General features: G+C 38.9%; 1 protein-coding gene across 1 annotated transcript in view; it reads left to right on the top strand.

Annotated features, from left to right (window-relative positions):
• GLRB (glycine receptor beta) overlaps window positions 1–19,940 on the top strand; it is a 45,258-nt gene extending 25,318 nt beyond the window's left edge. The window contains exons 5-10 of the mRNA XM_058657477.1: window positions 4,705–4,934; window positions 5,049–5,131; window positions 6,458–6,598; window positions 12,074–12,226; window positions 16,219–16,511; window positions 19,060–19,940. Of these exons, the coding sequence (XP_058513460.1) occupies window positions 4,705–4,934; window positions 5,049–5,131; window positions 6,458–6,598; window positions 12,074–12,226; window positions 16,219–16,511; window positions 19,060–19,356 (1,197 nt within the window). The 3' untranslated portion in view covers window positions 19,357–19,940. The remainder of the gene's footprint in view (window positions 1–4,704; window positions 4,935–5,048; window positions 5,132–6,457; window positions 6,599–12,073; window positions 12,227–16,218; window positions 16,512–19,059) is intronic.
• Window positions 19,941–23,300: the final 3,360 nt, after the last annotated feature.

Genomic DNA, 23,300 nt, shown 5'->3' with positions numbered 1-23,300 from the left:
CAGACTCCCTGTCCCTTCTCTTTTTCCTCAATACCCCCTTCCTTCCTCTCTTTTTTTTTAAATTTTTGCAAAAACATAATTTCTGTTCACTTGATAATCACAGGCTTGAAGTACTACTAACCCTAAAATTCAACAAGATAGAAAGACTGCAGTGCCATGGGAGAATGAACAAGAACTAAAAGCAACAATCAAATCATAAGATGTGCATTGGATACATACTCATTTTTATATTATACATTAACTTACCCATTGATTCACTCCCCAAGAGACCACAATGGCCAGAGCTGCACGGATACAAAGCCAGGAGCCAAGAGTCTCTTCCGGGTCTCCCATGCCTGTGCAGGGTCCCAAGGCTTTGGGCCATCTTCAGTTTCTTTCCCAGGCCACAAGCAGGGAGCTGGCTGGGAAGCAGGGCTGCCGGGATTAGAACCAGTGCCCATCTGGGTTTCCAGTATGTGCAATGTGAGGGATTTAGCCTCTAGGCTACTGCACCAGGCCCCTGTTACAGATTCTTGAGTGTAGCGCTGCCTGATGCTGTGAGAATTGGTCTGCTGTAAAATTTTATCACAATGTGAAGAAACAAATGGGTTAAATATTGTATATGTGACATTTTTAAAAAAGTGGCAACAAGAGTTATAACAATGTTATAAAACAGAGAAAGAACAGTTGTTATTAAAATATAATTAGTGAAACTTAACTGGTTATAATATTTTGTTGGGAAATGTCTTATTGGCTAGAAATGGTTTAATTTTGGTATTACTTTATTCTGAAATTTTGGGGGAACATGTGCTGTTTGTAATGTACAACGACTAGTATTTTTGTCACCAAGTACTTTCAAAGCAATTAAGTAGTGCACCACTAGCAAAAGAAGTCTATTTCTGATGGAAACTTGTTCATTTCCAAATAATTGGTAAAACTATAATTACTGAGATTGAATAATTAAAAGTGAAAAATAGGCTTTCAAGGTAGTTGTTGTAATATAGAACATTTTAAAAGCCAGTAATTAGACAATTATTTGGAACCTGTCATAAATTATTAACCAAAGCATGCTAGCTAATGAGATTGTATCCTTTAATGAATGCTTAACACCGGTTATTCATTTAGATTGTAAAATGTGAAGGCATATTTAAGTATGTATGAGTTTATTACAGCTTGCCTTGAATCCCAGGTACATAGCTGTATGCCTAACACAAAGGCGTCTTTGAAGCCCTAAAAACAGTGAGCAAGAAAATCCAAGGATCATGCGTTGAATGAGACAATTTCCAGTTTTGTGGGGGAATCCTTGTAAGGTAATTCTGGCAGAGTTCGAAACCCAGCTATGGGACCAAAAATCCCTTACTTCCCAAACCAGAAAATGATAAAGCAAATAAAGAGAAATATGGACCAAGAACACATCAGAAAGTTCATTCAGCCCTATCAGGTGGTATTATGCCTGGCATAGAAGTTCAACTGAAGCAAATCAATAAATGTGATATACTATGTTAACAAGCTGAAGATTCAATGGGACCTCAACTGTAATACCTGCGATATTCCTCTCAGATCTAGAAAAAGTTGCTAAAATGTATAAGGAAACACAGAGACTCAGATTAACTGAAACAGTTTTAAATAAGCAAAACAAAGCTGGAGGCACCACAACGCCGGATTTCAATACCCACTGCAGGGTGACTGTAATCAAGATAGAGGGAAGCAGAATAGCAATCCAAGGAAGGAACCCACGCATCCATAGCTAACTATTTTTTGACAAGTCCACCGAGATACCTTCCTGGAGCAAGGACCATCTCTTCAGCACACGGTGTTGGGAAAATTGCATCTACTTAAGACGCCCTACCTTACATTTTCTATGAAAGTCGACTCCGAAGGAATCAGAGATTTAAATCTACGACGTGATATCATGAAACAAACAGGAGACAACACTGCGAGTAAAGACTTCTTGGAAAATATCCCCAAAGCAGAGGTAATTCAAGCAAAAACAGACAGATGGGATTGTATTGAGCTTCAATAAGTCTGAACCACCAAGAAAATTGTCAACAAAAGTAGGGAATGGGAAAAAGTATGTTCAAACTCTGCAACTGCTAGAAGTTGAATACCCAGATGTGTAAGGAGCTCAGAAAGCACAAACACAACAAAACATCCAGTAAAGCAACAAAGAACAGGCATTTTTCAAAGGAAGAATTTAGAATATCCAACATACATTTGAAAAAAAAGAAGTGCTGTTTCAACATAGCCGTCAGAGAAATGCAAATGAAACTGACGGATTTCACTTCACCCCGGTTAGAACGGCGATCATACAGAAATTAAAACACGGTAAGCGCTGGCGAGGAAGACACGGCGCAAAGTATCCACTGTCGGCGGGAACGTAAACCAGCGCAGTCGTTGTAAGACAGCATGCAGGTAACTCACAAATTTGAAAACAGATCCGCCAATGACTCAGACATCCCACTCCTGGGAATTTATCTAAAGGAAGTGAAATCACCATGCCTGTAGCAACTCGATTCACCCAGCGACGGAATCCACCCAGAAGCAACACACCGGATGACCCAATAAAGAAAATATGGTGTATATACGTATACTATGATATACTTCTCAGCCATAAAAAGAATAAAATCAACTTCTCAAACAAAATGTTACATTCGCCAACCACCAGGGAAAAAATAACTCAGCCGAATATGGGAAAAAAAGTTAGCCCGTCAGGGGCTTACCTTCTGCGTGCAGCAGGCAGACAGACGTGAAGCAACGGGCTGCAGAGGAAGAATGGCGCGGAAGAAGCTGGGAAGGGCCTTTTTAAAGGAGGAAGTTAGAGGAAGGGGTAAGCAGCCTCAGAACGGCTGCACCTGTGGCTAATTCCGCCACCTGTTCTGGGTTTGGTTGGAAGCAAACTCAGCCCTCCTCCAACCCCCTGTGGCAGCCAACACAAAACCGATAGAACAGGAGACCATCATGTTTACTGGAGTAAGCCAGTCCCCGAGACAAGCACCACACACCATGATTTCACTGATCTGTCATAACTCACTCATAGAGTCCAAAGAATATAGCCTGTATAAATGAGATTGACAACGTAGGATTGCCTTGTTTATGGCCATTGCACACACTCCTAAGGAGCAGTTTTCCTGTTTTCTGGGTTGATAGCTCTGATATTGTAATGTAACGTAATGCCTGTGGTTGCCAAGTGAAATGAAAATATTTCATGGTAAAACTTAGAAAAATCAGAGAGAACTCTAGGAGGAGGGATGGTGAGGGAGGTGGGCAGGAGGGAGGGTGAAGTGAAAAGTATTGCTATGCTCCTAAAAGAGTCATAGATTTGCTTCACTTTGTATACATCTGTTCACTTTGTATATATTCAAATTTTTCTAAAAGCTGAGGAAGGTAACTATTAAAAGAGTGTGCTAAATATCCAAGATAAATGAAAATGTTCTTGAAAATACTATTTCACCAAAATACCATTTCGCAAATCTTTGGATCATCAGCCGCGAGACTCACAGAGCCAGCAAAATGAAACAGAACACTTAAAACAAATGAGAAAGCCCCCTGAAAAAAAATCAGAAAAAAAGCATTTTTGATAAGGAGGCATATGAAAAGCAGGACAGCCTTGGTTACATTGTGGCACTGTGGGTCAAGCCACCACTTAGGCTGTTGCATCTCAGCTGGAGCATCAGTGCATGTCCAGGTGCTCCACTCTCTATTCAGGTTTCTGCTAACTCATGCTGGAGGAAGCTGGTGATGGCTCAAGGGCTTGAGCCACTGCTGTCCGTGTGAGAGGCTCAGACAGAGTTCTGAACTCCTGGCTTCAACCTATTCGAGCCATGGATGTGTCAAGCATTGGAGAACTGAACTACTGGTGGAAGATCAAACTATGTATGTCTCTGGCTCTCTCTCTCGCTCACTCTGTGTGTGTGTGTGTGTGCCTGTGTGGGTGTACCTGCTAATGTCCATGAGAGAAAGCCTGAGATTGTGCCTGTCAAGCAGATTTTATTTTAAAAGTAGCATTACATAAAACTAAGGAGCAAGCAGGGAACAGTCCTTATGGATAGGATTGGGATAAAAGCACAATACCCATACAGACAACTTCTTCAGGGCTAAATGAAAACACGTGTGAAGTATAGCTTCTGTGGAGAGGTTAGGGCCACAGAACAGGGGGTTCTTGTTAGGATACATACTTTATGTTGTTAAAGAAATTTAAAATGTTGATAATAATGGGTAATATGCTTTATTATGCATATTCTGCAAGGCAGATGGAATATCACTAAGGGATATTTATAGCTTTGTGTTTAGCATCGGGCAAATCAGAATGGTTTCTTTTTGCTTCTTATTTCTTCTTAACTAAATGTAGTTTTAATTTTGGGATAAGAGTAACAGTAGTATCAAATGTCTACCAGCATGCCTCTGTACTGTTATTTAAGCAAATGCATTAATGAGCAATTGTATACATGAGTAGCTACCACTAATGAAGTTGTATTCGGATGTTTGGCCCATCAAATGCTGTGAAATATCTCTAGAGAGTCACTAAAAAGACACAAGAGGTTTTGTTGTTGCTGTTGCTGTTGTTGTCTAATACTACCGATGGTACCTTCATTTGCTGTTGTGTTCCTAATTGATGTTGGTAGAGCAACATGTTTGTGTGGCGAATCGCTGGATCTTTGTGCTGCTGCTGGACATGGTCTGAAAAGCAGCAGCTCATACACACCTGCACGATGTGTTGTTTTCCAGGACTATAGAGTTAACATCTTCCTGAGACAGAAATGGAATGACCCCAGGCTGAAGCTGCCCAGCGACTTCAGGGGCTCGGATGCACTGACCGTGGATCCCACGATGTACAAATGTTTGTGGAAACCTGATTTGTTTTTTGCAAATGAAAAAAGTGCCAATTTTCATGATGTAACCCAAGAAAACATCCTCCTTTTCATTTTTCGGGATGGAGACGTTCTTGTTAGCATGAGGTATATCTATATCGAATATTTCAACATTTTATTTTCCTTGGTACACACCACTCGGTAACCTAGAAATGTTTGAATTCTTTCTAAGATCATTTTTTTTTTTTTTTTTGCTTCCAGGTTATCTATTACTCTCTCCTGCCCCTTGGACTTGACATTGTTTCCCATGGATACCCAGCGTTGCAAGATGCAACTGGAGAGCTGTATGTAAAGAGAATTAGCAGTGACTACGGAAATAACATGTTTAAAACGTCGTGTCTTCCCTAAGAGTGGCCAGGCTAATGCTTTTGATTATGCATTCTCTGAGGACTTTGTTTAAGAAGCATAGAGTTATTCCTTTACTATTAAGAAAGATAAACCCCTCTCATACAAATCTGATTTCAGTGCAGTTCTGCATGTGTGTCTGTCTGTGTGGTCACTTCTTTGTTAAAAGAGACTGAAAACATGAAAATTAGATGCAATGCATCATCTCTCTTTTTAAAAATGATTAATTATTTGTATGTTTGATGATTTTTACACAGTTGATTAGGGTGGTTAGGGTCAGGACCCTCAGAGCATGCCCCACGCCGGGGACCCAGGTGAGGTGTCGGGTGGCTGCCCTCCATCCCAAGGTGCAGAGGCGTTTGGGAGAGATCACAGTTTCCACGTAGTCTCTTTTCCCTTCCTATATCTGGAGGGAGGAAGGGGAAAGACAATGGGCGCAGCCACACCCAGCCTCCCTAACAAATAATAATGAATTATTACTTGTTGCAATAAAATTGTGCTAACATGGAACCTAAATTTGAAAAATACAGATTTTTAACTCTAAAATTAGATTTTACACATATATCGGTGGGCATATGTTGCATATCTGTGTACACATGGGGATTTTTAAAAAGTTGTTTGAATAGGGAAGTTACAAATTTCTGCAACATATCTTTGAAATGCATCCTGTTTTCTGTAATATGTTCTCCATGAATTTTTGAAGACTCCTGTACTTATTCAAAATTCCATCTGTGTGTTTGCATTTCAATTCTTCCACGGGTGCATGAACACACTGCTTTAAAATGTGCAGTGTGGAATCAGGGCCAGCCCACTGCCTGCTTAGACTAGAGCCATGCTGCCTAAGCCAAGCACCTGTTCTTTAGGGTTTCAAGTGAAGCTGTATTGATACCTGTTTCAGAGCTGTTGAGTGGCATCTAGTCATGATACAACAGCGATTGCTTCAGACACTTAGTTGCCTTACTCATTGAGTGTTTGAATCACTTGTGCACTTTTTGGATGAGCTACGAGTTCTGGCACAAATGTGTGAGTCACTGTCCATGATGCCATGTTGAACTAATTCTGACATGGTGATTTTAACCTTAAGAAGTGTATTTGTCATTTTTTTTATTAATGGACCTAAATATTATCTCTTTACATTGTTAACTGCAATAAGAAGGTCCTATCTTTTTATTTTAGCTATGTTTAATATTTAGAAATATCAGGAGAGCATAGGTAGTGAACTGTATTTCAAACAAATGTTTTTATTTGCTTATTTTTCCTTATAGTTGGTTACACAACTGATGATTTACGATTCATCTGGCAATCAGGGGATCCTGTTCAATTAGAAAAAATTGCCTTGCCTCAATTTGACATTAAAAAGGAGGATATTGAATATGGAAACTGTACAAAGTACTATAAAGGCACTGGTAAGTCAGATTGTTTTTAAAAATTGAAACTAAGTTCCATTTGAAAGATTCATTTCAGTGTTGGTGGACATTACAGGGAGCTAGATGAAGAAAATAAGTTCAATATAAGAAGTTCGTCTTAGCATTTGCATGTTAAAACCTTTTGCTCAATTACATTCACCAAGGTTTTTTTTCATTTTTTTAAAGATTTATTTAATTTTTATTGCAAAACCAATATACAGAGAGGAGGAGAGACAGAGAGGAAGATCATCCGTGCAATGATTCACTCTGCAAGTGGCCACAATGGCCAGAGCTGAACCGATCCGAAGCCAGGAGCCAAGAGTTTCCTCCAGGTCTCCCATGCGGGTGCAGTGTCCCAATGCATTGGGCCATCCTCGACTGCTTTCCCAGGCCACAAGCAGGGAGCTGGATGGGAAGTGGAGCTGCCGGGACTAGAACCGGCACCCATATGGGATCCCGGGGCTTTCAAGGCGAGGACTTTAGCCATGACGCTGGGCCCAAGGTTTTATTTTTAACCTATTTACTCCTACATAGAAATGCTTCTCTTTATAGAATTCTGGAACTAAAACGTTCCCCCCACCCCGCTTTTTAACGGTGGGAGCCCTCAGCCTGAGGATAGTTCCCTTGAGCGCTGTCAGGACAGTCCCAGTGGACAAGATGCAGTTTGATGCTGAACATGCTGGGCATCAACAGTGGAGTCCATGTATATTCACATCCATTGCCATGCTGCGGTTTTTGTTTTGTTTTGTTTTTGATGGTGGCGGGCTCGTGTTGTGAGGTGTAAAAGGCACTTATCTTCCGTCTGTGTAGCAAGTCATGATGAGTTTCGAACAATTGGTTGTCTGAAACCATTCACCAATAGTGTTCTAGCCTGGACCTTGGAATAGTTACTGTGAGCAGCATAGCAAACCAACCTCTTTCATTAAGTGACAACAAGCCTTTAGGAAAAAATACAGTGCTTATCATTCAATAGTATCAGAATCTAATTAATATTGACCCTTTGTGTCAAAACAAGTTATTGAGGATTTGAAATAATGAACTTAATGTTATTTCATTTAGCAATATAAAAAAAGATCATTGAATTTTGATTATTACATTAGTAGTAGAAATTAGTTGAGCTGAAAATTTATGGTCCAATTCTAATTACCTCTGGAGATATAAATCATTACAAAAGATATTCAGGAATAGATACAATTAAAATTTAAATCCATTCCCCACATTTGTGTTGATGTATAATAATGAACATGTGTGGAGTGCAGTTGAATAGAATCTAGAGAAAGGGCCCAACGCGGTAGCCTAATGGCTAAAATCCTTGCCTTGATGCGCCAGGATCCCATTTAGGTGCTGGTTCTAATCCCAGTAGCCCTGCCTCCCATCGAGCTCCCTGCTTATGGCCTGGGAAAGCAGTCAAGGACAGCCCAAAGCCTTGGGACCCTGCATCTGTGTGGGAGACCTGGAAAAGACGCCTGGCTCCTGGCTTCACATCGGCACAGCTCCATCTGTTGCGGCCACTGGGGAGTGAAATTGATGGATGGAAGATCTTCCTTTCTGTCTCTCCTCCTCTCTGTGTATATCTGGCTTTCCAATAAAAAAAATAAATCTTTCAAAAAAATAGTAATTTAGAGAGAACAGTTATCTAAGCCAGGTGCTATCATCATGACCTCATGAAAATCAAAATACAATTGAAACCATTGTTGGCATCAAGAGAAGAGGGAAACGAACAGTTGCGCATTTTCAACACTATAAAAATATAACTATAGAAATCTGGAGGATAAATTTGCATGGAATGTTATTTGATTTCAAATCCATTGGCAGCTCTGTAACTTTTGTATCTCAGTAGTCCTGGCTCGCATAGAGCCTTTGGGACAAAGGGGTTGTACTTCGGGGCAGAGAGAAGATCATCAGATACATTGACAAATAGACATCAGTGTGGAGAATTCTTAAAATTTGACCTGGTGATTGCTTTGATGAGCAATTGGCAAAGAAACAAGACAAATGATAAAGGTATCTTACTGATGATTATGAAACCAGTTTCTATGTTTACCACATAAAATAAATGACATGGAGGATGGCTGAAGGATTTAGTGCATGTCCCTATGCAAATAAATGTCAGCCATGGGACAAATATAGGATTCCTTCTTCTATTTGTACTTCAAATTAAGAGAGAACTACCGTTTTAGGGGTATTTTTCTGTCTCGAGGAGGAATGAAAAAAATCTTGAAATCCAAGGAAAGCCTTTCTGTGACTGTTCTATAGAAACATATACTTGGCAGATATCTCTGAGTTTTTGCTCTACTAATCTGTTTTAAGATCCTGCAAAAAATCATGTAATTTCATCTTCATACCATCCTGTATGTTAAGTACTATAGTTTCTCCAATTTATACTCTCAGGTAATAAGACAATGACATTTTCCACAAGGGTATCTACTTACTAAATGGCGCACACGAATAATGGATCTGAAATTGCTAAATTACCCAGAGAGACCTATTATTCTTTGAAATTACCATATACAGAGCTTATGCCTGGCATTTGAAATAGATAGTGTCTACTTAGTTTTATAAAATTTGAGAGAAACTTTTACAAGTTTAAACTTCATTCAGAGATGGAACTATAATGAACACTTTTTCATGATTTTAAGCATTCCACAAAGCTATGCTACAACATTCTGGCCCAGCTTTGTAGCAGAGCTGACAGAGAAGCACCCCATGTGGCTGTTGGTGTGTGTCCCTGCTGCCCTGCCTGTGATCTGGCTCCCTGCTAACCTATCTGGACAAAGTAGTGGAAAATGACCCGAGTCTTTGGACCCTTACCATTGTCTGTAGCCATCTGAGATGTGAGTTAGTGGACTGAAGTTCTTTCTCTGTTTCTTTGTAACTCTGGTTTTCAAACAAATAAACCTTAAAAGTAATTATGTAACACTGTGGGAAATCCTTTTTTTTTTTAACCTTTAAATTGACATTTGGAGACTCAGCATTACCTAAAAGGGTACAGAGTATGAGAATTTAGACAAGAGATAAATACATTTTTATAATTTTTTTTTCAGTTAATATAGGTAAGTCATGAAATCTCAGTAGCTACAACCCCCCCCCCCAAAAAAACCAAAAAACCAAAAAAAAAACAGAAACAGCAAATCTTTATAACTGACGTACTTTTTGGTACTTGCTTTGTTAACATTTACCTGAAACATCATAGTAACATAAATAAAACATACTTTGTGTTGGGTGACCAAGAAACCATTCAGGAGAACAGTACATTCAAAATATATAGAATACTTGAGTGTAGAATTGTGGGAAGCCATAAGAGAGTCATATATAGCAATGAATGGTCTTGAGTTTGTCCAAAAATAATGACTGAGGCTTAACTTAAAAAAATATGCCTTTCAATTTTGGTAGAAATATGAAAATTCAAGAAATATGTTGAGAAAAAAGTATATAAAATTGGAAGTTTGTGTGAATAATGAAATAAAACCTCACAGGAAATAGAAAGTAAATTGAATTTGTTCAGTGAACATTTATATCAATTAACTGCCCACCTGTCCCTCATAAATGTAGCAGTACTAAGAAAAGATGAAAAAAGATCAAGAAATGTTTCTCATAAAAGCTGATGGAGTCAATCACAGTCATACCCAGGCACGCATTTTACCACCAAGTGCAGCCACATCTCTCCTCCCTTCCCTAGGAGACTGCTCTTAAAAGGAGCAGAGCAGGGACTGGCTTCAACTTGCAGGACATATGCATTTAGGATGCCATTTAGGCACGGTGGGGAGGAATGCAAATTTCCCCTTTAAAGTGCACTCTGGGGAATTGGTACACTTGTCGTTCTTCATTTCCTATCGCCTGGATGCAGAGAAACCTACTCTGAGAGGCTCTCACAACGCAATGCACTTCAGAATCACTTTTAGGAAAAATCATAAACCTTCCTGATTGCAGTAAAACTTGCAGTTTTAAATATTGAATGTAATTTTGAGTTAAAAGCATAGGTAGGAAGTTAAGATGAGTGGTAATGAACAGAAAATGGGAAGAAATGTTTTGTAGCTTTATCTCTTAGATTTTTTTAAACTGTGAACATTTTAATTATTTCCTGGTTTCTGAGAAACTTTAAAAAATGTTCTATATTTCTTGAGGTAATGTGAAGGCATCTGGAATAATTAGAATTTACTTCAATTTTACTAATCAAATAAACAGTTTATTAATTAATAGTTATTTTGTTACCTATGGATCTGCCACTTTTCCAATCTCTCAGAGGCAGTAGCGATTATAATTCACATCGTGAAGAATAGCTTTCCAATGTAAACTATTTGTTAATAGGATGTAAACAGCCAATTTTAAGTTCAGCATATATTAATGACCCAAATGTGTAAAACTAATTTTCAAAATAATTATGTTCAGTTTAAACTGAAAACAAGTATCTTTGATATTCATTCATCCTCTTGTGGCAAATGATAAATGACATTCTACTGTAAAGTAGTCTAATGTGGATCAACTGTTATATTTAATTTCATATTTGAAAGGGCTAAAATGTTTAAAAATGATTTCCACATATGCGAATGTCTCTTCCGCTTGAGTGCGGTGTGCTGAGGGCTTTTCCACCGCTCATTTTCTGTCTCAAGGCAACACGGGCTGTTTTGAACTCTCTCTGTGATTTGTGCTGATTGGAGGGCTGTGAGTGACGTCAGGGCAGTCCTAGAATTATGTTGAAGCAGTGTCTGTGTGCTCCTCAGAATGGGAACATGGAAGTCCTTCGCCTTAAGTGGAGAACATTTCGAGGTCTTGACTGTAGGGGTTAAGAAAGTTGAGAGAATCATTAAATGTGTTATATATATATACACACATATATATATATATATACATATGTGTTCAGAAAAAAATATACATACATACACATATGTATATATGCCAAAAATAGGGATTCATTATTTGTGCTCATATTAACATCCAATTCTTAGCTTTTTAAGGTTTAACTCTATGCAGGAAGGCTGCCTCTTTTCTGTAAGAAGTGGTGTGTGTGTGTGTGTGTGTGTGTGTGTGTGGTGGAAAACCACCTTGCCAACGTTCAGCAGTGTTTCTTTATAGGTCTGTCCTACCTTGATTTGCTGTGCCTTCTGGGATCCCTTCAGATCTTTTCTCTCTCTCTTTTCCGACTGCATCTGTAGGTATGCAAAAGTTAGACTCCATTGAAAATTCTGTGCAGAGAGACTTCAAAGCCCAGACATTGCATAGTGGAGGAGCATGTGGGATAGATTTCTCAATGTCACAGTGCAGTTGAGAAAGGTCGAGTAAAATAGGTTTTCGAACGTCACTTTTTCAGATCACATAAACTACTTATAGCTAAAAGGAAAACTTTTTTTTTGATGCGGTTTTCTGCGTGAAGCTACGTCAGATGGAAGGGACTTTCCCTGTGTGGGGTGAGGGGTGGTCTTGGTGTTTGTGTGAGAGTTAAGAACCTCATGTGTTGTGTGGGTTTCTTTCTGAAAGGCTACTACACATGTGTGGAGGTGATCTTCACCCTGCGGAGACAGGTCGGCTTCTACATGATGGGGGTCTACGCCCCAACCTTGCTGATTGTGGTTCTCTCCTGGCTGTCTTTCTGGATCAACCCAGACGCAAGTGCTGCCAGGGTTCCCCTGGGTAAGGTGTTCCTTGCTTCTCTCTTATGTCAGGGACTCGTTAAATGTTCCTATCACTAACCACAGAGTCAATGTCTTTGAAACGAAAGTTTTGTAATCAATTTTATTTCATTTTTAGGTTTTCTTCAAAACTTGCTACCAAACTAGTTTTTTTTTTTAATGTGTATGTGTTCTATAATCAAACTGGGTTTTCCCTTCTGCGTTTTTGGGATATTTTAATTGATTCTTTTTCTATTTTAATGTAATGATCAAGAAGTGATATTCACAGATAGCTAAAATCATATTCTTGAAGTTCCAAAGTTTAAAACAAATAGCTATTTCAGTGGACATCTTTCTGAACAACATTGTGTACTGTCCCATATTGTATGGAGCAGTGATCAAATGAATTAAAAAAAAAATCGTGGCACCTGTGTTGTGGTATAGTGAGTCAAGCTGCTGCCTGCCATGCTGGCATCCTATATGGCAGATGGTTCATGTCTCAGCTGCTCCATGGACCACCCAGCTCCCTGTGAACGGCCTGAGAAAAGCAGCAGCAGATGGCCTGGATGCTAGGCTCCCCACCACTCGCCTGGGGTTCCTGGGAGAAGCTCCTGACTTGACCCTGCCTCAACCAGTGCATCTTTGTGGTGGGTGAACCAGGGCATAAAGGATCTTTTTTCTCTCTCCCTCAGGCTTTCCCTACCTCCCTATAACTCTGCCTTCCAACTAATAATCTTTTTAGAAGAAAATTTTAAAAATGTGAGCAATGAAAATGCCCTTTCATCGTTTTCCTAAGCACAAATCATTGTGTGCTGTGCCTTCTGCTGTCCTCAGAGGAGAGAGGTCCAGCTGCCTTCCCCTTGGTGCTCAAGTCCTCTGATCACGTGTCGTTAACACTCCAAGATACAAAACACAGGCAGTCTCTCTCTCTCTCTCTCTTTCTCTCTCTCTCTCTCTCTTTCTCTCTCTCTCTCCCTCTCTTTGGGCGGGTTGATTTGAAGATTTATTTTATTTTTATTGGAAAGTCAGATGTATAGAGAGGAGGAGAGACAGAGAGGAAGATCTTAGGCTCATTAAATCATTCCCCAAGCGGCCGAGACAGCCTGAACTGCGCCAATCAAAGCCAGGAGCCTCTTCTGGGTCTCCCACATAGGTGCAGCGTCCCAAGGTTTTGGGTCGTCCTCAACTACTTTCCCAGGCCACAAGCAGGGAGCTGGATGGGAAGTGGTGCTGCCGGGATTAGAACTGTCACCCATATGAGATCCCAGTGCGTGCAAGGTGAGGAGTTTTAGCCGCTAGGCTACTATGCTGGGCCCGGAAGCCAGTCTTTAAAAACTCTATCTGAGTAAGAATTAGAAATTCTTTGTTCAAGAAGTAAGCAAGACTACTTCCTTTGATATTAGAAGAACGTTAATCTCTGTGTGTGTTTTCTGCAAATGACCTGGGATTCACGCAGGCAAGTCTGTGCTTTTACTAACTTCTTGCAGAGTGATGGATTGCTACATGCAGTTTTTTTTTTTCCTTCTACTAAACAGGTCTTGTACACAAGTCCCCATCTTAAGTTATGGAAGGAATTAAATAAAATACAGATTTTAAACAGAAAACCAGCAAGGAAGGAATGAAATTGATTATCTGAGTACAGAATTTGCTGTTTTATAGCTAACAAAAATTACAAAGACAAAATCTATAACAAAAAATGTGAAAAATTCCATAATAATGGTGTATGTATGTTAAAAAAACATAAAATGACACACTGATTTCTTTAGGAAATGAAAATTAGCTGTGCATTGAACTAAGAAGTGTAACTAGACCTAAGTTCATTTTTTGTTTATTTAAAGTATGATAATTAAGCTTGCACATTGTTTCCAAGGGTATTTCAGGCACTTCTTACTCTGACATTTCCTTAAGGTGTTGTGGAATTCCAAAACCTATTTCTTGCTCAACCCAGAGCCAGCCACTCAGTGACATCAAAGTGGTGGAAGAAACAAGGTATTCATGTTGCAGTGCCCAGCACAGGGAGGCGGGGAGCTATTGCTCAATTCCCAAACTCCCTGGGGAATGAAGGGAGGTAACATTAGAGCCGGACAGAGCAGTGTGTAACAGCTCCTGTGCAGATCTATGGGTAGTTCAAAGTGCTCGTGGTTCCTTTGTGATTGGTCCGGCACAGTTGCCTTGATGGCACGGCTGCTCTGTTCTTTCTGGCTTTGGTGGGTAGGATGGGTGTTGCTGTTTGATCCAGGCTTGTGGTTCCCATGAAACATCTCCCAATGGTCCAGTGCTGGAGTGGTCACTGCTGATGCAACCAGGGACTTCTGAGACCGGTGGCTTAAATCAGCATGGGGCCACAATGAGAGCCTGATAGCATTTTGTGAACTTAGGGACTTACCCTCTAGTAAGCAGGAACAATGTATCTAACAGCCCTTGAGTGAAGATACTATGTAACATTAAGATCCTGACACAGGGATAACATAGTTGGGGAGGCACCTTGCTTGTTAGGTAAGATCTCAAAGACAGGTGATATTGGGTAATGAAATGATAGAGTGAAGAGTCTTAGGGCTCTAAAGAGTGAGGCCCTGGATAGTGATCTTCAAGAGCTGGATCTTAAGAAAGACTGCTACCCACAGGATAGCAGGAGGGCAGGATGGCTGGAGGACATCTAGTTGAAAGAATAGTATAAGGTGTATCAGAAAGATAGCAGTCATAAGGGTTGAATCTTGTGACACCTCCCAGGGGAGCTGATGATTTGGCTTTTGTTTAGAATGTAACATGAAGATACCGAAAGCTTTGGAACATGATCTGACTCTATTTTGCAACAGATTTTACTGCCAACTTGATAAAGGAAGAGACAGACACGAGGCAGAATGGATGCGAGGAGAGCAGTTATGAGGTTATTGCAATAACTTAGGCAACTAATCGTGGTATGAACGAGGGGTAATTGTATAGGGGCCGGTAAACATGAGGTGGCAGTTGGTAGTGAAAGTAGAGACGAAAGGTATTTGTAATTTGTTTTTCTTTTGTTCGAACTCTGAAGATGAAATTGACATTAAGTGGGAGAGGCAAGGCTGCAGTTGAGGTATATATGAGAATGTGGGGGAACCAGGAACTTTGTTGTAGATCATTGAATTTTGAGATGTCTGTTAGGTGCAGAAATGGGATAGCTGGTTTTAAACTCTCAGAATAGGAGTAAAAGTTTAACATTTTCCAGAAAGTAGATGGCTGTGAAGATAGGGAAAGAGAGAGAAATCACAGGGGAATCATTGTATGTGGAGAATAAATACACTTCTGGGCGAATCTGGGGTAATGAGTAACCCCCGGAATGATGTGGCTTTGTAAAAGTCAGGATGGGAGTTCAGGAGTAATGATTGCCGTTGGATTAAGCAAGCCACAAGAGGCATTATGTGCTCAACAAGGGCAGTTTCTTTGAAGTGAAAAAAAAGGGGAACAATTTTTTGGAATGGTTTCAAGAGAGAAGAAAAGGCTAACATACTACAGCATCATGAGCCTCTCACTGCCTATGATCAGTTGTTAAAAGAGAAAGCATTGGAAAATAGGACGGGAATAGTGCTTGAGAAGGTATTTGGTTTTGTTTGTAGGGCAAATTATGATGTGTTTATTTTGACAGGAAAATAACTAGTACTGAGGAAAATTGAGAATTTCATTCTTTTTAATGGTTGAGTAGTATCCCATGGAGTAGATGTCCCAGTTTCTTTTTCCATTCTTTTGATGGGCATCTGGGTTGTTGCCATGTCTTTGCTATTGTGGATTGTGTTTCATAGTTTTTTCCATGTTATATCGTTGTTCCTGGGTTTACATTCAACATGTAAGTGAAGGCTGTCTAAAACAAGCCAGGAAATAATCACTAGCCCTCACATAAACCGAGTGTATCTGTTATTTTTTCTTGTCTTTTAGCATTGTGTGTGAATTGTTCGTGGTCCATTGAAAGTTACAGGGGAGGAATTTAGTTGAAGAGTAAGGACGGTAGAATGTCTTGAATTCCTCTTTCTGTCCCTGTAGGTATCTTCTCAGTGCTCAGTTTGGCCTCTGAGTGCACAACCCTTGCCGCTGAGCTCCCCAAAGTGTCCTATGTGAAAGCTCTTGATGTTTGGCTCATCGCGTGTCTCCTGTTCGGGTTCGCTTCCCTGGTGGAGTATGCTGTCGTCCAGGTGATGCTGAATAACCCCAAAAGAGTGGAAGCAGAAAAAGCAAGGATTGCTAAGGCTGAGCAAGCAGATGGGAAAGGTGGAAATGCTGCTAAAAAGAACACTGTGAATGGCACTGGGACTCCCGTTCATATCAGCACGTTGCAGGTGAGAGTGGAGTTATCCAAGGAGTGGCTTCCCCCATCTTGGCACCACTGAGAGAGATAATTTACTGTCTGAAGCATCCTTAGAATTGCATTCAGCTGTTTTTCATGTCACAGATGAAAATAAACCCAGCACAGAACATTTTTAAGCGGTAACATTTAAAATGCCCGGATCTAATGTTACTTAAGGAAAAAATGCCATATTAAAATGTATTGAGTACTTCTAGCTGGAGAGTTCAGGCCTTCATCTTCAAACAGGACCATTAATGTAACAGTGAGCAAGGCTTCCAGTCGTGGGTCAAGCTTGGCTGTTCACTTGCTCCCGAGAGTCTCTGACTGGTGTCCCCTGGCAGGGAGGAGCAGTCAATCAGAAGACTGTCCATTGAGCTAAGACTGATGGGTTGGTAAGAGATAGATTTACACCATTGACTTTGTTGAAATCGTGGTAACTCCGTGTTAGGGAAAACCGTATCCTTACAGTTGATGCAGAGTATTGGTCTATGAAAAGTGGGGAAGCCTCCCACAACCTAAGGACTGGCAAAAAGTCTGTTTTCACCTTAGAGTAGGAGGGCAATGGCTGATAGTAACACAGGCAGCATCTTATAATCACGGTTGACCATTACTTTGCAGAAAAACAGAAGCTTTTGCAGTTGGATGAACCCACGTTTCTCGAGTTTTGCTTGTTATTGCTGTGCTTTTGGAGTCTGATCCAGTAGCTTTGCCCGTTCCTAATGTGTTTCCCATACATTTTCCTGGGATAGTCTCAGTCTCAGGAATAAGCACTTCAATCTTTAATCTATTTTGTGTTGATTTTCTTTTGAACTGGGAGATGAAGAAGTATAATCAAGCTTTATTCTTCTGCATGTACATAACAGATTTCCCAACCTCATGTGTTGAAAAAAAAGTTTTTTCAGTTCATGTTCTTTGTAACTTTGCTAAAGATCTATTGAATATACACGTGTGATTTATTTCTAGGATTTCTGTAATGTTCCAGAAGTCTGTGATATTGGGGTGTGTGTGTGTGTGTGTTTTAATTTCTGCAATCAAATCAGTTACAGTTTACAAAACTTCACTGACACATTGTTCAGTGAACAGTCCTAAGAAATTCCACCTTTTAGAACCATTTGCTATTGGGCATCATGGAGGAAGGATATGTGTGTGTGTGTGTGTGTGTGTGTGTGTGTGTGTGTGTGTGTGTGTGTTTTCTGACACCAGATTTAAAGAATTTAGTTTTTAGTTTCTACTTTGGTTCTCTCTCTCACTATACAGAACAGTCCCTGTGTGTGTGCTTGTGATTTTATTTGCTAGACATTTTGCTAGACACATTGTACAAATTGATACAGACTAGAATCTGAAACTTACGTTCATGCCATCCATATGATGGTATAAGTTTTTAGGCTCAGCTGAGCTCTCACATTTGGTGAAATGTAACTGCACATTAAAAAAATCATGCAATTAAATTGAAAAAAACATGCAATTATAAAACCAATAGTTGTGTGCTAGCATTAGAAATATAATACCAATATGTGTACATATTTAGGGATAAATAGAAGTAAGCTAAGTGTGTAATTGCAGAAAGGTATGCAATTGCATTTTCTTCTTTTTTGTTTTATTTATTTTTATTTATTTATTTTTTGCATTTGCACTTTAAATGGGTGTTCCGTTCAGTGTGTCTTAGGTATTTTTGCTCTGCGTCTGTGAACATTCCCTCCAACTCCTGCCCAAGAAATAGCCAACATTGTTCAAACAGAAGAAAAATACTCCTGAGGAATGTCATTCATTATAGTCTGCAGACACACGTGCATATGTAACTTAGCAATAACCTAGTCAATATTAGCAATCGGCAGAGCTACTCAGTGCATACATTATACTAAAAAAGCAAAAAAGGAACTGGAATGGCGATATACAATAAAGAGGCTTCCCTTCACAGTTAAAGCTCACTTAGATGTGAAGATTCCAGAGGTGGATCGTAATACAGTGTTAAAAACCATGGAGGACTTAGACAATGTGTTCAAGAATTCACTTCTTTGACACCTTCCATAATATTAGCACTACACCAGTACCCTGGGAGTTAGCCTACAATATAATCTTTGTAAGAGCTTGGCACGTTGCTCACAATAATTCAACGTGAACTAATTATTTTGTCTAGGAAAAGGAATTGACTCGAATTTAGTAATTCAGAAATTAACTGAACCATCTATGTAGGATGCAGACTTGCTGAAGTATAGATAATGTGTTTGTATTCTCTGAGTGTGATTGGTTAATTCAGCATTAATCAAGAAGTTGGGAACACCTGTCACTAGCAAACTTTTGATCAGCCTGAAAGTCTGATTCCTTGGCATAAAATCATCAACCAACAACTTCTTCATGATAAAGACATTGTTAATTAAGCAATAATTTAGATCCATAAAAATTTAGGCGGTCTGATAATAAACAGGTGTTGTTTCTGTTGGTATTTCATAATGTTTGCAAATAACTTCATGTTGAAGCTGTTTTTAAAACATCCTTGAGTTGTATGCTGAATTCCATTTAATTTTATTTTTTATCCTCAGGTTGGTGAGACCAGATGCAAAAAGGTTTGTACTTCAAAGTCTGATCTGCGATCTAATGACTTCAGCATTGTTGGAAGCTTACCAAGAGATTTTGAACTATCCAATTATGACTGCTATGGAAAACCCATTGAAGTCAACAACGGACTGGGAAAATCTCAGGCCAAGAACAACAAGAAGCCTCCTCCAGCCAAGCCTGTCATTCCCACAGCAGCAAAGCGAATCGATCTGTATGCGAGAGCCTTGTTTCCTTTCTGCTTCTTGTTCTTCAATGTTATCTATTGGTCTATATATTTATGATGAATACTGTCACTTGTGTGAAATGAAATCCCGCTTCCTTGTGACCAGCTCCTGTCATAAATGCCAGCCTATGAAAACACTTGCGTTTCCATAGCAATCTATTGCATTTTGGATGCCATTTGATTGTAATAAACATGTGGCATCTTAATGGGATGGCAGCATGATCCTGTTACGTTTGTTCTCCAATAGCAGTGCATCAATGTACAGCAAATATGTTGCTTTAGGAGTAAAAGGAGGATTAGCATTCTATGTCCTATAAGTCCAAGCAGTCCTTGTCAGTTAGTGTAAACTGCCATACTCTAAATAATTCCAGTAATGAAATGACGTGCACGCCCAATCCTGCTGTGGCCACCATCCTAGTGTATGTAGTCTTTCAGATGTCTTTCCCCTTGTCATGTTCAAAGACAGCTGTCTTCTTGTATAATGTTAGGAGTTCATGTCCCCAATTAAGCAAAGGTGTGTCACTTTTCATTTAAACTTCATAAGTAGAAATATATCAGTTATCATTATGCAGGCTCTGTGAAGAAATGAAGTTCAAAAAATTATGAATTATTTTTTTGAAAATTGGCTCATTCTAAAGTGTGCCTGTGTTGTTAAAATGCCAGATAATTAAAAATAAGAATTTTTGGAACAAAGGGTTGCATAAATGCACTGAACTCTGGATTCTGATAAATTAAAGATAAATAAAGGATAGAGACATTAACTGCTTAGGAAAAGAGAAATTTATTTAATCCACAATAAAAACATAAATATATTTTCATGGATATCGTTTGTTGATACAAAGTAAACAAAGTATTGTGCCTTAAAGAGTTATATATATATTTCAAATTAAATTCAGTAATAGACATATGATTTGATCTCCTTTTTCACAAATCAAAATGAAATATCTTGTTAATAGATGTAACTTGAATTGGAAAAGGATTTGTTGGAAATCCCTTATTCTTAATTGTAATTTGAAATGGCAAATAATCATGAAATGATATTAGCTTCTTTATTTTGTTAAAAAAAAAACTTACCTACTTCAGTATAATTAAAAATGTTGCCTGAATTAATTGATTACCTTTTATTTATTTGAATATCTTTGGGTTATTTAGCAGCGAAGTCAATAATAACTGCATGTGTTAGCCTTCATTTTCATTTGCATTTTCGTTCTTCTTAAAGCACTAGTCAACTGAGAGTTTATCTTGCCCAAAACTGAAAACATTGAATTTCATTTTACGAGATCCCCATTTTCTAATTATATCACATTCAAGGCACTCTTGTTTTAATTCCAGCCGCAGCTGACGTTAGAACCATCATCATGGTCTTGACGTAAACATAAAGCCAAAGGAATATACCTACATTATTCAAAGAGTTTTGTGATAGCTAAGAGTTTGTATGTGCAATTAAATCATAAACTGTAACATTTTAATGCAAATTTCCATGCAATAGTTCAGTGCTGTTCAGGCTATTGGAGACTTTAATTTTTAAGATTCTTCCTAATCACATTTTTAAACGGGTTACAGTGCAGTCCTCTGTGGTTCTTCAGCTCCCTCTAGTTGCAAAAGCATGACCATGTGCCTGATTTTGAAATACTACCTGTGTAACCCTGTTGACACACTTCAAACTCTAATAATTGTCTTGAAGTCAAATTTAAATCCTTGAAAATAGGTTTCTTACATTTCTCACGTCATTTCTTTCTTTTTGAAAATTTCATCCAGATTAAGCAGTTTTATCTAGATATACATTTAATGGAAACCATACCATGTTGTAAACAAGTCTCATCATATAGAAGTCTATCAGATAGCATAGGCTCAAGGTCGTTTTGGTACCCAGGGCAACATGAAAACCACATAAGAATTAAGTACTATACTTAGCATCAAATGGAACACGAGGCAATCATTGTAAGAAAGAAGTACAACTGATGTCAACCGATGCTTTGTAATTCTATTCTTAAAAGTGTATTCCCTCGACTTCAAGGTAACTCTGATCTGTGTACTTTAAACTGTATGTGTCTAGGACAATCTGTGTTGTCTCCACCTGGCTGAATTGCTAATACCTCAAATTCAGTTTCTTCAAAATAAAAATGCTCACAATTCAGCAGGGTTTCTTTTTTCTATTTCTCTAATGCCATCATTAATCCACTTACCCATAGGAGACATTCCTTTCTCACACTATCTTCTTTGAAACACCCAGAACTGCAGAGTCTCACTCCCACACCTGCTGTCTCCTGCCCACCTCAACTAGTGCTATCTACATAGAATACTTCGGCAGTTTACAATCTCAACCCAATAGAATTCTATGTAATTTTTAATTGGTAATGTAAGTTTCATTTTTAATTGCACATTGATTATGATGACGCATTTAGGGCACACTTAAGGCATACAGATTTAAAGTAGCTGTAGACTTCTTTATGCAACTATTTGTCATCTCCAGAGGTCCCTAATATTTTGTGCCTATCCAGAGGTTATTACACAAATTTCCAAATTCTATATAATTTTAAACATAAAAGATAAATTAACATAATGGAATCGAGCACAAAATAGATTTTATTTCATGTATAGTGTTACAGTTTCTTTTTGTCTTTCATGTAATATGTTTGGGAAATTCTTTCTTGATGTTAGATATTCATGTACCTAACACCTGTTCTCTGCTTTCTACTGTAATTTCTTAATGTAACTTCTTAATTTAAGTGGAAATTTAAGTTGCTATTTTCCTAACACAAAGCTATATTTCAATAAATACCTTTGGGCGCATTTGTGTGTAAGAGAATACCTCAAAAATGCATACAAATTTAAGCCAGTCCTTAGAGGTGGCCATTGTGGTCGAGTGAATTAAGCTACCGGTTGGGATGCTCCTAATTCCATATCAGAGGGTGTTGAGATCAAGTCCACCTGTATTTTTGATTCTGTGTCTTAATGTGTCTGGAAAGTAGCAGATGTTGGCTCAAGGACTTGGGCTCCTGCCAACTTTGGTGAGAGATCTGGATGGACTTGCTGGCTTCTGACTGCAGCCTGGTTAAGGCCTGGCTCTGGTGGGCATTGGAAATGATCCAGAAGATGAAAGATCTCCCCCGCCACACACTCTCTTTCTCTCTGTGTTTTTCACCCAGTGTTTCAAATAAATCAAAACTTCCAAAAAATAATTTTAAAATGTGTTTTTGTGGAAAAATATGCACATCTTCATGAACTTCTGAAAGCATGTTGTATGCATAAATAACATCGTGTTTGCACTAAATGGATAATTTCATTTTGTAGGGACATTTTGAAACACCCACAAAGGTCCTTGAGGAAGATACCATAAAAGGAGTTTGTAAAGATTGAAACTTCAAGTTTTAGTTGGTTCTTCAACATTTCCCTTCAATAGCTGGTAATGACAAATTTCATTGTTACAGTCCAAGCCTTCATACCAGTCCTTTCTGCCTCTGTTCTGTGATGTGGACACATTTCTTTTTTTAGCAAATGCTTTTTTTGGATAGTGTCTCAGACTTTGAATAAAGTTGGAAAAAAAATATTACCAAGAATTTTTTGATAAACTAAATCCAAATTCCTGACATGTCAGTATTGTCTCTTATTCCCCGTTTACTATCTGTGCATGAGACATTTTCTTTGGGAAAAAAATGTTTTAAGATTTATTTGTTTTACTTGAAAGTTGGCGTTACAAAGAGAGGGAGAGTCAGAATGAGATGACTTTAATCCTCTGATTCACTCATGAGAGTTCAGGGCCCAATGCCTCGGGCCATCCTCCACTGCTTTCCCAGACTGTTAGCAGGGAGTAGCAAGCCACAGATACAAAACAGAGCTCGTATGGGATGCTGGGTACCACAAGTGGAGGATTAACGTGCGACACCACTGTGCTGCCTCCCTGAAGTTTTTTAACGTTACAAATGCAATGTCCTTTAACCTATGCAGGTTCTGTTTCTCTCATAGAGCTGTTTCTAGGGCAGGTGTATAATTTAAAAAGTA

Source organism: Ochotona princeps, chromosome 32 (genome assembly GCF_030435755.1).
Source record: "Ochotona princeps isolate mOchPri1 chromosome 32, mOchPri1.hap1, whole genome shotgun sequence".
In the NCBI taxonomy this organism is placed as follows: domain Eukaryota; kingdom Metazoa; phylum Chordata; class Mammalia; order Lagomorpha; family Ochotonidae; genus Ochotona; species Ochotona princeps.
The sequence above is the reverse complement of the archived record's forward strand: the minus strand, read 5'-3'. Positions and strand labels throughout refer to the sequence as shown.